General features: G+C 35.9%; 1 protein-coding gene across 1 annotated transcript in view; it reads right to left on the bottom strand.

The window, feature by feature from the left end:
* lrp1bb (low density lipoprotein receptor-related protein 1Bb) overlaps positions 1 to 15,816 on the bottom strand; it is a 625,723-nt gene that overhangs the window by 208,152 nt on the left and 401,755 nt on the right. Inside the window, exons 26-29 of the mRNA XM_056465638.1 lie at positions 15,108 to 15,272; positions 13,077 to 13,321; positions 1,696 to 1,827; positions 1,352 to 1,579 (exon numbers count right to left, since the gene is read on the bottom strand). Of these exons, the coding sequence (XP_056321613.1) occupies positions 1,352 to 1,579; positions 1,696 to 1,827; positions 13,077 to 13,321; positions 15,108 to 15,272 (770 nt within the window). The remainder of the gene's footprint in view (positions 1 to 1,351; positions 1,580 to 1,695; positions 1,828 to 13,076; positions 13,322 to 15,107; positions 15,273 to 15,816) is intronic.

Raw genomic sequence — 15,816 nt, 5'->3', positions numbered from 1 at the left:
AACAACCTTCTACTGTATATATCTCTATATAATTTTTAACAGGTTACTAACAATATTCAGGTCACATTCTATAGTTTTTCTCTATTGCTTTGACTCAGTTCTCAATTAAAATTTTTATTTAGATCTCTGAACAACTAGGTCCACATTGTTTACATGCGATTAGTATTTCTTGTTGATTTAAGCAAATTGCAAATACTTTGGCATATGTGTGCAAACAGTAAGCACAATTGTCTGTAGTTTGGACAAAAACTATTTGCATATGGCTTGTTGATCAAATCTGTCAATTCAAAATTGTCAGACTTTTCACAACTTCTCAATCCTATTTCTTCATGTAAGCCATCACTCTCAAAACAATGTATTCAATTATCAAACATATGTACACGCGCATGTTTCCTCCATAAATATCTGATATTGACATTGTTTCTAATGTCTGCTAGATTGGTAAATGACCTCTAATTGCATTACAATATGCATCATCTATTCAACAAAGCAAGTTTTAGAGCATTCATCTGTATATTGTCCAGACAATCACTACTTTTTTTGGAGAATGGAGAACTTACGCAATCCTGAACTGCAGCAACAAGTTCATAAAAGAGCTACTGGAAAAAGTAACAGGATGTCCACCAAGAATACATATTTTATGCAACTTTGTTGTTTTTTTTGTTTTGTTTCTATGAGGTAACATACAAAACATAAATCACACAATACAGTAAGCAAAATTGGACTTTACATGTACATTCGTACAAAAATGAATGTACTCTATAAATACGATTGTTCATATATATATATATATATATATATATATATATATATATATATATATATACATATATATTGAGCAGTGTGGCTTACACAGTGACAAATATACTTTATGGTTCGGTGGCCTTGGTTAGTGACACGATAACTAGATTTTGAGGCATGATTGAAATGTTTTGGGTGAGTAACTACATTTTGCAGACATGCAATAAAGTTTTAAAGTTTCAGCAAACCGTTTTGACATTTGCACTCAGAGAATTTTAAGACTATTTTGAAAAATGTGCCAAAGCAATTGAGGAAAAACTGTAAACACTTACAGTGTCTCAGAACTTTTGGTGATTTCTGAAAGGTAGTGGGATAAAAAGTCATAAAATCTGGTTTTGGAAAGTACTGAAGTAAAAGCTTCATACAATTAAAATAGTTACATAAACTATTGGTAATTAAATAAATTACTCAATTACAGCAGTGGAGAAAAACTACTGTCTAGCACTGAAATTCCAGTGAGCCTGAGCAGAAAAAAATCTTAAATCAACCACACCAAACATGGAAATACAAATACATTTTTTGACCTCCTATTGAGAAAATCAAGACTCACCTCCAGAAATGACAGTCTGAAGGCCTGTTCCATTGATGAAGGCACGCTTTATTGTTTGAGTCTTAACATCAGCCCAGTATATCCTTTCCTCAAGAGCGTCGTAATCAACCACAGTCACATCATCAATGTCAGGAACCGTCAAAGCAGTCATGACGTTCATGTACGGATTATCGATGTCCACTCCGCGGATCTCCGACCGCCTCACGTACAACAAGAACTTCTTCAGTGCTGATGTGAAGGCCAAAACAAAACATGCAGAAGTCGATATTTCCTCTAGAAAGCTCAAACCGATCCATACATTTGTGTTTATGTTCTGTCTGTTGTGCAGGACGACGCATACTCACCCACACAAGAGCGGTTGTTGAGCGAGAGCTTCATGAGATGAGGACATGAGCAGGAGGCTGTGCGGTTGTAATCAATGAGACAAAGATGGGAACAAGGACCTCTTCCATCGTTTCCTTCGCATGGGTTTGTGGCTGAAAAACACAGAGGGACATTCATTCAGACCAGTGAAAGAAAACACGACGAGGTGAAAAATCAATATCACATGCTATGAATTAAGAAGTGCAGCTTTCAGGAAAAAAAGGAGCTACAGTAGCAATAAAAGCTGCCAACATCAAACTGTTTTAAAGTTCGACATCTCACCCCCCAAAAAGAGGAAGAAAAAAGGTTTCTATACAGAGGAACTGACATTTTTTTATAGAAGTGATGAACTACCAAGGGAGTCATTTTGACCATTTTCTATAATTATGTAATTTGGGCCCAATTTTTCTTTTAACCCGTACTCCTTCTGGCCCTTCAAACTAGGGCTGGGTGATCTTGCAAAAATAATTATCATGATATCATGTTTAATATCATTCGATATCGATAATTATTGAATATTTTTTGTCAATACATTTAGGTATATTATGGTTTATTGTTATTTAACCACTTTATTTTAATTTACCAACATTACTAAGGCAAATAGTTTTAATAGTCAAAAACAATAATATTTAAACAATCTCTCATGTCTTTATAATAAAATTAACATAAGTATTAAAGAAACTCTTAAACTTAATAAATAAAATGTTAGAAAGTGTGTGCAATGGTAAAGGTAGAACAAAATCTGTAAGGTGTCAATAATAATGATACAGTAAACCTCAAACTCTGTAAACAAAACCAATTATGATAATCAAATCTGAGCTTTCAAGTAAAGGAACTAACCATCATTATTCAAATACATATTAGAACATTACAAATTGTGAAGAGGAATGACTACAGTACCACTATGCTAAAAAATATTTTAGATAGGGAGCTAGTGGCTGGGATGCACAAGAAAAGAAACCAAAAAGCCACTCAGGTGACAACCTAACATCCTTTTTATTTACAAACTTCTTACTGCTGCTATACGGCACTCATTTTTGCATGTGTTGTTATTCTGACCTGAAGTGACAAGCGCAAGCGCGTAGTTTCCTTCACCATTTTTTATGTTGTCTCTTGTAACTAGCTGACCATCAACCATTTTCTCAGAGGATGCTGCTGCTCCTATGCAAGTTTATGGGAAAAAATGTAAAAAGCCCTGCAGTATTTGGGTGCGCTTTGTTTGTCTGAGGTAATTAGTCTGTCACTACTGAAATGTGTATATTCCATACAAAGTTTGAAGCAGATTGGTTAGTTCTACTTACAAGAATCGCAGTGTGCTCGCGGCATTCTGAAAAGTTCAGATGTTTGTTAGCTAGGTGCACCTGGAAAATGCAAATAGAGTCTTGTGTGTGCTGCTTGCACACCATGTGCACAACGGGCGCGCTCAGCAGCCACATTTTAATAAAACTATAGTGCTTCAAATCGAAACTTTATCCTGAAGTTTTTTTTATTGTTATTGACAATGGTGTTCGGTCAATAAATGTTGATACCAATTTTATCACTCAGCTCTACTTGAAACAAAGTGTGAAGGGGAAGAGCATCAAATTTACCCAGAAGAAATGGGACAGCACTATAACACCTGCACTTGTCATCATATGTCATTGCAAGTTCATATAAGACTGACGATAATGACTGCTGTGGTTGCTTCAGTTGCGTTATTTTTTGGTATTCATCTTCAGGAAATCACCAAAGGCAACGATATCATAATATCATAATGATATAACACGGCAATAAGCTTGTAACTGTACTGTGTATTAACACTGTGACCATATTCATCTACGTAAACACAAAATAACAACTTTAACGTTATACCAGATGTATGTTGTGAGACCCCTATACAGAAGTTATTATGTATTCTAAAAAAATTAATTAATAAAAATATTTAATAAAAAAACATGACCATAACACACAAATGATGTTATAAATGTATTAAAACATATGCTTGGTTGTTGTAAAAAAATCTTAATAACACCAAAATACTAATTTGGGCGTATGTAGCCATGTTGCCGGTACCTCTTGGTTTCGAGTGTGGTCCTGGAAAATCTCAGTTTCAATGGCTATCTAGCCCTTCCCCTTAGCCCTACGCCCTCAAGAAAAAGAGAATTGGTACACCCTTACCCCTTCATGTGAACACACAAAATGAGGGGTACGGGTAAGGGGAAGGGTTAAGGGGTAGAATTGGGATTGGGCCTTAATAATTGTGTTAAAATAAAACCTATACACTACAGTACACTAACTTTTCCTAAATGTGTGTACATTTCATTCTAACATTGTTATTTTTAATAAAATGACTACATACATTTAAAAAAAAAGTATTTCTAACTTGAGTGGCCATAAAGGTCAAATATTGGCCGCATGCCTTTCAGCGTCTGCAATTTTTTCCTGTGACTTTGATTATGCGCGCCTCTGTTGCCTAGCAATATTCTGCTAACAAAAACACAACTTTCTCATGGCAATAACAAGACTTTTTTTTTCAGACATGCCTTTCAAAACAACATTTTTACAGTAAAAATGAAACATTTTGCTGTGAAAATCCTTTGCTCTCCTGCTTGCCAGACAATGCGGTATCTACCTTGGCTGTCTATAACTTGTACATAATTCTGGGCCATATTACAAAATATATAAATATAACGACAGAAAATATAATGACAGACATTCAAAGCTTAATTCTAAAATCCCAATAGAAGCTTTGAATGTAACTAAATATCTTTTTTGAATGTAATGTCACATGTGAATGGTAAGAATGACTGCCATGGCATTCCAGTAGGTATAGAATCCTGGTAGCTCCAGCGTTAAATAGAAAATGGTGGCTTAAAAAAAGATTCCTGTATCAGAGTGAAAACATTCATCTTTTAATTCAAGGATAAAAGAAGGAGCTGGAGTGCTGACAGCTCATGTCTTCTGCTCACAGTGGTTCCTGACACTACAGACCTTCTGTATGACTCTATGTAAAGGGGCTACTATATTTCAACAGAAGTTAAAGCTGAGCAGACACATTATGACCAGAAGGCCACTGACACGAACACTCAATTAAGCTTCAGTTCTTTCTTATGCTGCTCTGATGGTACAGACCTTTCTTGAAAAGACCTACTCAAAACAACAGATGAGATGAGGATGGCAGAGATACCCCTCTCTCATTTACTATTAAGAAGTAGCAAATTAGAATTGATAAAAAGGTGATAGCTAATGGTTTATTAATAGTGAAAAATGTACCTTAAAATAAAAAGTTTCCTATTTAATTACTATCATTTACACTTATCGGCCACTTTATTAGGTACACCTTACTAGTACTGGGTTGGACCCCCTTTAGCTTTCAGAACTACCTTAATCCTTTGTGGCATAGATTCAACAATGTACTGGAAATATTTCTCAGAGATTTTGGCCCATATTGACATGGTAGCACCAAGCAGTTGCTGCAGATTTGTCGGCTGCACGTCCATAATGTGAATCTGCCATTCCACCACATCTCAAATGTGCTCTATTGGATTGAATTATGGTTACTGTGGAGGCCCTTTGAGTACAGTGAACTCACTGTCATGTTCAAGAAACCAGCCTGAGATGATTCACGCTTTATGACATCCGGCTGAAAGTAGCCTTCAGAAGATGGGTACACTGTGGTCATAAAGGGATTGACATGGTCAGCAACAATACTCGGGTAGGCTGTGGCATTGACACAATGCTCAATTTGGTACTTATGGGCCCAAAGTGTGCCAAGAAAATATTCCCCACACCATTACACCATCACCAGCAACAAGGCAAGTTGAATCCCTGCTTTCATGTTATTGATGCCAAATTCTGACCCTACCAATCTTCGATTGTCCAACTTTGGTGAGCCTGTATAGAATTTTAGCCTCAGTTTCCTGTTTTTAACTGACAGGAGTGGCACACAGTGTGGTCTTCTGCTGCTGTAGTCCATCCGCCTTAAGGTTGGACGTGTTACTCAGACCAGTCCATCTAGCACAACCATACCACTTTCAAAGTCACTTAAATCACCTTTCTTTTCCATTTTGATGCTCGATTTGAACTGCAGCAGATTGTCTTGACAATGTCTACATGCCTAAATGCGTTGAGTTGCAGTTGGACAGGAGTACCTAATAAAGTGGCCAGTAAGTGTATTTGACCATTATTTACCGAAGACATCCCTTGATATGTCACACAGTGAAACAAACTGTTTATCTTCTGAAAACTAAAATATTAATGTCTTTAAAAGTTAAGGTCTCACTTTATGTCAAGATACAGTTCTCACTATTATTAAACCATTAACTACAATTTAACTCCTAATTTGCTGCTTATCAAGAGTTCTTATGGTTGGTTAGTAGTTGGGGTTAGGTATTGGATAGGATTTGGGATTTACTGTAGGAAAAGATCAATCAGAATTATAAGTATAAATAAACAGTCAATAGGTATGTAAAAAGTCACCAGTTAAGAACTGAGCTACTTAAACTAAAATGTTACCAAAATTATTATTATATTAAAAAAATTATAAAACTTTTGAACAGCAGTGCACATAAATTATAACTGTTGTTAGCACGCTGAAGCTTTTTTCTTGTGCCATTATAGAAGACTACCGCCTGTTGTCAGCAGACTTTAACCCTTCCATGAACCCAGAGCAACTACATGCAATTAACTCCGCAAGCAGTTGCATCTTGTAAATAATTGATCCAGTGGGAGTTTGAATATAGGCCCATTATTTCTTTCCGATGTTGAACCCATTTTACTTATGTACCAAGCATATTTTTGCAAGTGAGAATAACAAATAATTTCAAGTGACTAAATTATAGGCTAGAATCCCATAGAATTAATTATACATTCAGCTGGTCTACGGGGGGAAAAAATGGCTGTTTGAATAAATGCTGTATAAACAGCGCGAGTGCACTTGACTCACGACAGAGACACTTGATTTGGATGTACTGATTTGTTCCAAGTCATAAATCAGTCACAGTTTTCATAAAAGCCCACATCAATCTGACTTTACCTTAACGTTGCTTTATGTAAAGTGGGTGCGGAGTATAATTTGTATTTTCACTGCTTCAGCTTTGCCCGAATAGGAAAGGATACACCCCGCCTGCAAACTCCACTAGTAATTTTGAAGTGGTTTGCCTGTCAGCAATGTGCTGGAAAAGTGCTTACAACACAGCGGGCCACACAGGCACTATTAATGGGAGCCCTCCAAAATGGTGTCGATCTCTCGAAACTCAACCCTCAGTACTTTCACACATAATGCATTAAAAACGAAGCGGCTAACTGCTGTAGCTTTAGCCCATTAGGCTAGTTAACATAGCTTCTTTCTCACTCCCTACGGACTCTCCATAGTCCACCGCTCCCCTGCCAAAACTGCAGGGACCAAACATAAACACAATTGCCATAGACCGTAAGGGATCAGAGCCCAGATTTTGGACACCTTTAATAGCCAGACCTTCCCATGGGCTTTTTAAAAATTGGATTAGCTGTACTTATTGGTTTCTCTGGCAATGCAGCGCAATTTGTCGACACTTATCGGTGTAAAACAGTCACCCGGCTGCCGGTGCTGTGGCAGGAGACATGAGCTGTTTTGGCAGGGCTCCCTGCAGTCTTGGGTCCGGCTGAAATGATGCAAATCAGATTATTTCGGCTGATGAACACTCGCAGGAGGCGACATTTTTGGACATCTGGACACTTGGCACACTTGGTGATTTCAGTAACTTCTGTTAACATGCTTTACCCAGCACAAAAATGGATTTTTATGAATAAGAGATGAGTAAAAGTGAAGAAAAAATGGGTCGTGTGAGATAATGAAAGGTTATTTATAATCTTAGAGGGAAAAACCGACAAATTAAATCTTATAATAAGATTTTAAAAGGATTCACTGAGCACAGTGGCTCAGTGGTTAGCACTGTGGCCTCACAGCAAGCTCAGTAGGTCACTGGTTCGAGCCCCGGCGAATGTGTGGAGTTTGCATGTTCTCCCCATGTTGGCATGGGTTTTCTTGGTGTGCTCCAAAGTAGGCCTGGGGTGCGTTTCCCAAACAACGATGTAACTTGTGGCTGAACTATCATAGTATGATGCATCGGTTGGGAAAAGAACGATGTAGTTACGAGTGTTTCCCAAAACCCCTCGTTTCTCCGTCGCAGATCCATCGTTTCAAACATGTTAGTTATAACATAAAACGCCCATAATGATGCTCTAAACAGGGTGGAGTAACTACTTCTTTAGAGAAGAACCCCATAATTTCTTTGTGCAAATTATATTGTTTTACATGCACACGCATTTAAAATAAAATCCAATATTAGTTTTGCTAAAAACATTCACTCGCTTTCTATATTAATTGAAATATATGTAAATGGCATGTATAGGGCCTGTGTTTCCTGTACAAATATTATTGAGAACATTACATATTCTATTCTAAAACATAAAACCACTTAGCTAACACGTATTCCAATCTCATATATAAATCATATAAATAAATAAATAAATAAGGGCTATTTATTAAGAAATAAAATTTATTTATTTATTAGGAAATGAAAAAAAATCCTACTTAAATAATATTATGAATAATATTAATGATGATGATGATGATGATTATTATTATTATGAAGTAGGATATTGTTTATTTATTTTTATTTGTTTATTTTTTGAAGTGTCTACTTTTACAATTTGATACATGAAAACCACTGCAGAAATGTTCTAACCAACAGGCCCATGTCATATACAGTACAGATACTTAATATATAACCTACTATAAATTAAAAGCATTAACATATGCTGTGTTTTTGTTTTCAAAAGCTTTGGAGACATAACATAAATTCCGCTTTTAAATAATAGCTCAGGAACCAGGAACTATGCTTCTAACTACAGCTCCAGAGGTGTAGTTGCAAGTGCACAACTTTGCTACGCAATTTGCAAATGTTCATAGGAACGATGGATTTAGGAAACGCCAAATCAACAAACTATGTTTGTAACGACGAAACTTGCGACCTTAGTTTGCTAACGATGGTTTTGGGAAACTCACCCCAGAAAAGTAATCGAGAACGACATTCAGAACCAATAATCGATCAATTCAATTAATTTCCCTTCCATTTGTGGAGTCACGTGACCCTGTCTGTTAAGGCTAATTTATAACTAGTATTATGATTTATACGTATTATATTATTATCATATTATACTTCTGCCAAGTGCATGCATACAGTCTGGTGCAGCTTTCACATGCATGATTAATTGATTGTTAATTATTTGCAATTGAGTTAAATTGGTTGATTAATCAAGATTTTGATTTTAGGCCAAATCACCCAGCTCTAGACCTAAGACATACGGTATAGGTGAATTGAATAAAGTAAAATGGCTGTAAAATGCAAGAGTTTTGGGTGTTTCCCAGTATTGGGTTGCAGCTGGAAGGGCATCTGCTGCGTAAAACATGTTGGAATATTTGGCAGTTCATTCCGTTGTGGCAACCCCTGATGAATAAGGAACTAAGCGGAAGGAAAATAAACGAATGAATAAATGAATGTTTATTTATAAGCAAAAATCCAACAAAAAATCTCATAAAAAGATTCTAGCTGTTAACATTAGTTAAATAAGCATTTCTATAAATACTTTGAAAATCTTTAAAAAAACCATAACATAACACCTTACACAGTATAAAACAATCATATAAGCATCTATATTAATATATGTGTTTTAATATAATAATAACTGACAGTAATTATAAACAACACTTATTATAAACATTAAACTACCATATCAATTCAAATGTGTGTGTGTGCTTTGTGTTAACTGTTTTATGTAAATCAGCACATAAAAAAATGAAACTATATAATGAAGAGTTATTTGTGGCATGGTGGCTCAGTGGTTAGCACTGTCGCCTCACAGCAAGAAGGTCGCTGGTTCAAGCCCCAGCTTGGCCATTTCAGTGTGGAGTTTGCATGTTCTCCCCGTGTTGGCATGGGTTTCACCCGGGTGCTCCGCTTTTCCCCCACATTCCAAAGATATGCACTATAGATTAATTGAATAAACTAAATCGGCTGTGGTGTATGAGTCTGTGTGTGAATGCGAGAGTTTATGGGTGTTACCAAAAATGTTACAACAAAAAAATATATATATGAAGATTCTAGCTGTTAAAAATTTGTTGAATTTGCATTTCTAAAATACTTTTGAATTCTTAAAAAAATCATAACAGCTTACACAGTATAAAACAAACATGTACTAAATTATTTGTGTGTATTAGTATATTAATAAGTGACTGTCACTTTATCAAAACGTTAAACTGTCAATTAGCATCAATTCAAATGCATGTGTTTGCGTTAATTGTAAAAACATAAATAATACAAGTATAATTATTTATTTCAGATTCCTATATTCTGCAAAATACAGTAATACCAAAAACAACCTACAGTATAAACAAATAAATAGCATTTTTTTTAATCTGGACACTTGGCACACTTGATGATTTCAGTAAGTTCTGTTAACAGGCTTTCACCAGCACAATAATGGAATTTTATGAATAAGATATGAGTGAAACTAAAGAAAAAATGTGTCATGTGAGATTTACATCAAAATGAAAGGCTATTTATAATCTTAGAGATGAAAACTGACAAAATGAATCTTACAAAAAGGTTCTAGTTGTTAACATTAGTTAAATAAGAATTTCTAAAAATACTTTGAGTATTAAAAAATAATTCATAACATAACAGCATACACAGTATAAAACAACCATATAAGCATCTATATTAACATATGTGTTTTAATATATTAATAAGTGACAGTAATTATAAACAACACTTACTATAAACATTAAACTCAATTAGCATCAACTCAATTGCATGTGTTTGTCTAAATTCTTTTATATAAATCATAAAAACAAATATGAGTGTAAATATTTATTTCGGATTCCTATACTCTGAAAAATACAGCGATAACAATAACATATAAACAAACAAATAGCATTTTTAATCTGCCTACTAAACAGAAAAAGCCATCACAATTCATCTTTCAAAGATGTTTTACCCTCCTTTTCCTTCAAAGACGCAAGCGGCCACTGTCTGTTCACCAGAAGATAATCTGCTGCCCTTGCTAGCTACAAAGCTCTGCATGACACTGTACCATGAAACAATTAAAATTAATTTGGGTTGAGGAAAGAGCACATCTTGAGTCCACGTCAGGCCTGCTTACGCTCTGCATGACCCCCTTTTTCAATTATTCTGCTGCTCTCAAACAGAGCCGTTTGGGCTTCCAGATTGGCAGAAGAAATGAATGATCAGCGGGATTCGGCTCAAATGAATCCTCGCCCCACAGAGCATGCAGGAAAATGTCTCTGTCTCTCCAGCTAAAACTCCAGCATAGGTGGATCATATTCGTTTTTTTTTAAATAACGTGCCGCTAAGCACATTAGGTGGACGTCAAAACTGCAAAGCTTGCTAGGATGTGGTTTCACAGAATAAGTACGTATTGTGAAATCGCTAACAGGAAAAAGGAGATGTTTAAACGCTCTGACAGAACATGTGGATCATCAGCATTGGTGAGGGTGAAATTCTCCAGATTTCATGCTTGGACACCTTCAGAAATTACATTCAAGCAAACAGTGATGCCTGTTTTATGTACAGTATGATAAACAGACGTTGTCACTATGGCAACAAGGTTAGTCTGGTTAGTTCAAGCAAAACACTCAGCGTGATGCTGAAATATACAACAGTGTAATTATTATTTGATTTCTGTAAGCAAGCAAACAAGATGATTTTCACATAATTTTGAAGCAAATAAAACACTAGGCTAGAAGATCCAGCTTTCAAAAGCCTTGTAAACAAATATTCACTATGTTTTTTACTTCAGGTATATTATTTTTGACAAAATTTCATCAAAATTTTTGTTTTTCATTAAATAATTGTTATGTATTTGTGCCCTGTTTGTGTTCTCTCTCGTTTTCTCTCTCTCTCTCTCTCTCTGTTCTCCCGTATTTGCTTTCATTATTCACAGGTTTCGTTTATTGGTCTCTTCAGCTGTCTATCATTTCCTGCCCGGTTCCGTCACTCTTACATCACATCCAATAAGCAAAGGCCACCCGTCATAAAAGCGCACGCCAGACCACTCACTAGCCCCTTCCCTTTTCTTTTTCTTCTTGTTTGTGTTTATTGCGTTGCTCTACAAAAGAACCCTGTCTAACTGTGAATTTTGTTGTTGCGTGTTTCTGTGTGTGCACGTTATTCGTCCATTATCTCATTCCATTTTCAAGCGGACAGGTGAGAAGGTCACGTGACATACATTTTACAACATGTAGGACTACTCTTCTGCAGAGCGCCACCCCTTGTACTTTTTGGACAGATAGTTAGATAGAGTAGATAGTTAGGACTCCGAGGACTCTTCGCGTGTTTATTATTTTGTTTTCATATAGTTAGTTAGTTAGATGCTTTTGGGGAGTTAGAATTAGTTTGGGTTTTGTTCTTTCATTTCTTAACGCCGCCCGTGTCCCTTCTGCCAGCTCTCTTGTTTTTCCCATCTTTGTATTTGTCTCAGTGTTGTATATATTGTAAATAGTATATTTTTGCTTACTTTATTTTCTTTACTTTTGATAAATTAGTTGTTTTTGTTCACTTTTCGGTGTTGCAAATAAAGTAACATATTTTTTGGTATTATTTTGGTTGTCTTTTGAACTTATTCACTGTTTGTATAAATATATTTCAATTGCACATAAAAGTCAAACCACCATCCCCTAGACTAACATCAGGGGTTTGTAACAATAATCTTGGAGTAATTCCGGGGTCAGATCTAAGTTTAAGTAGTCATGCCAAAGCAGTAACTAAATCAGCGTACTATTGCAAGAATTAGATGCTTTGTTTTCATTGAGAACTTGTTCATGATTTTATCACCAGCAGAGTGGATTACTGTAATGGACACCTCACTGGCCTTCCCAAAAGACAGTTTGCAGCTCATTCAGAACGCTGCTGCCAGTATTCAGACCAGAACCAAAATATTAGAGCACATCACACCTGTCCTCAGGTCTTTACACTGGCTCCCAGTTACATTCAGCTGACAAAAGCTCTCAATTATCAATTTTCCTCACAATTAAAGCTAACAGATGCTAACATTGTCTTAAATGATGCTCAACACACACAAATATGTTAAAACTTAAAAAAAGTACTCCAGTGTGTCTTGAACCTTTAAAAGACATCACGCGACGAGAATGTGTCTTTCTGTGTATCTCTCACTTAAAACGCCACACTATTTCAAATTTTCAAAAGAGATGCTAATTCTACAAACATTCAGTGTTCACTAAAATATAGCAGATAAGTTAATTCTGTTCAAATTTTGTAATAAAGTTCCATTAAAAAGTATGTATAGATATTTAGAGGCTCACCTTGAGGTTGTCGGCTAGGATGGTAAATCTCCAGATCAAACGGCTGTGCGCTTGTCTTTTGGATCACAGTGACATTGTGGCCTGTCCATTTATTCGCTCTGGCTAAAGTGTTGGTCCTCCAGTCTGTCCAGTACACGCCACCTCCAAACAGAGACACAGCGAATGGGTGCGACAGGTACTCGTGGCCCCTGAGGATCTCGATGACCCCACTGCCATCATACAGAGCTGAATATATAGCATCTGAGCTGAAGGGAAAGACAAACATGAGGTGAGATGACACATGCACAAATCAGCAAGATGCTACAAAGATGACAACTTCCCCTGGGAGAAACTGTAGGTATGAGCATTTTTTGTTTGTTTGTTTTCCACAAAAACAGGAACCATGCTCATGCCATTGCTTTTTTATGGCAATCATTGCATAATACTCCATTTCCTTCATTACTATAGGTTCAAATCCGATGCAAAAACAGTAATAATCATTTGTAAAACATAGAATCTACTGTGTAAATAATTATGTTTTTTTTAAGCTGAAAAAATATTCATGTAGTATTCATGTAAAAAAATATTGTTTTAGTTTTCTACTTCAAAACTGCGTGTTTATTCTATTTCTTTGTAATTCTGGGACAACAAAGCTTTCGTTGTATGCCACAACACTATGACTGGAAAATAATCTTATGTGAACCAAAATCTAATGCTTCTTTCCTTTTTTTTTCAAAGCTGAGAGCACATTTTGTGAGAAAACACTATTTTACTTTTTCCACCAATAACTGCATGCTTATTCTACTGCCGTTTCTGTGTAATACTGAGACAACATAGCTTTCAATTGTATGCCAAGACACTTTGGGCCCTATCATATATCCAGCACAATAAGGCACAAAACGTGTTTGGGGTGATTTGTTGCCATTTTCAGACCAGGGCAACCCTAATTTTCACGTTTTGCACTACGTTGTTTTAACAGCAGATCCATTTGTGCCACTTTGTGGACTCATGGGTGTTCCGATCTGTAAAGGAGGTGTGTTCAGGCGCATTGTTGGCACAATGCTATTTTGAGGAACTGAATAGACTGCGCCATTGACCAACTAAAAGCTGGTTTAAAGTCCAGTGCAGAGTGCGCTAGTTATGCCCCTATGCAGGTCCAAAATGTTTACACATTGTTTAATACACATAGGATGTACAGCAATACACAAATATCTTTACAATTGAAAAAAATTAAAGGATTAAAATGTACAAAATTATTATTTTCTACATAAATGTATATATACACAGTTTGTATAATCTTCATGTTGGGGGGCTTTTTTCAGTTTATTCAATACAATTTGCATTTGTATAATGTTCTTATTGTTATTATTTTTTTATATCCATATAAATATTTGTTTTAATGAAAGCAAGATTTGTCCACCTGTTGGGTTTTGGAGACGTATGCATCACCATATGGGGCATAAGAATAGGATGTGTGTTTGGATATAACTTTTTTTTGACCACACTTCGTTATTATTGTTCATTTATTAGTTTGCAGGAAATTAGAACTAAATTTAGAAATAGTTTTGAGACAAATCTTTGCGCTTAACAAATTAAATTAAATATGTAGGCTAATGGATGTCTTCAGTGGAGTGAGTACAACACAAGTTTCCTTATCCATAAAAAGTAAAGGAGTAAAGTAAAGAGGCCTAATGGAGGAGGCTCATTCTTTATCCTTGCACTGCAGATGGTCTGTGATGGTCTTTTTCCTTTCAGTTTTCCCACTTACAAAGTCCGCCATGTAAATAGCAAATGCACAATGGCACGATGCAACTGACTCTTAAAGGGAATGGGAGATGAGACTCTGATTGATTTAATGCACATTATGCTCAACACACACCCATAACTTATTAAGAGAATAAGCACAACTCTGTTAGACCATTAGGCCTTTAATATTTCTGCGCTTTACACTTTGTGCCTAGATCGTTAAAATAGAGCCCTGAGATTGAAAAAAAAATCGAATGTGAACCAAAATATAATGTTTCATTGTATTTTCTTTTTACTAGCTCCTACCGAGCATCTGTCCACACTATTCTCCTCTCCTGATGGTCCAGGGTGAGTCCATTAGGCCATGCTCCGATCTCCATGTCCTTGTACACAACATGTCTTCCACTTCCACTCATGGATGTCGCCTCAATCCGAGGAAAGGTGGCATCCCAGTCAGTCCAAAAAAGAATGCTACATGTAAATAAAAACAATTCATGATTATAACCAAATACTATATGACCAATTCCAAATCATAAAAATAAATTTCAAATAAAACACAGTTAACACACGTAAAGCACTCCTTTTCCTGTTTCCTCCAGGTATTAACAATGCTTTTCAGTAAACCAACTACTAGAGCCAAGCTGAGACACATTAATACTACAGGCAACTACCGAGGCAGTCATTTTGACTTACTTACTTAATTTCCTTTGAATTAGTTTATGCTTTATCAAGGGTCCCCACAGCAGATTGAACTGCCAATTACTCTGGCAAATGTTTTAATGCCCTTTCTGCCACAACCCAACATTGAGAGTGGACTAACTCTAACATTAACTACTCAACAAGCATTTTTAGTTTTTAAAAGATGTCTAAAAGCTATCTAACAGACATCTCTACATAGTCGCCTTGGCTAAAACAAGGCTAAATTTGGGCTGTCAGTGAAAATCTAATAGACGTCTAAGAATAGGGCAAAACCAGTCATCAAATATACAGAAATGAATGACAACACATATAAAGT

The sequence above is a fragment of the Danio aesculapii genome, chromosome 9 (genome assembly GCF_903798145.1).
Source record: "Danio aesculapii chromosome 9, fDanAes4.1, whole genome shotgun sequence".
Lineage (NCBI taxonomy): Eukaryota > Metazoa > Chordata > Actinopteri > Cypriniformes > Danionidae > Danio > Danio aesculapii.
This window is presented reverse-complemented; position numbering and strand designations above follow the sequence as displayed.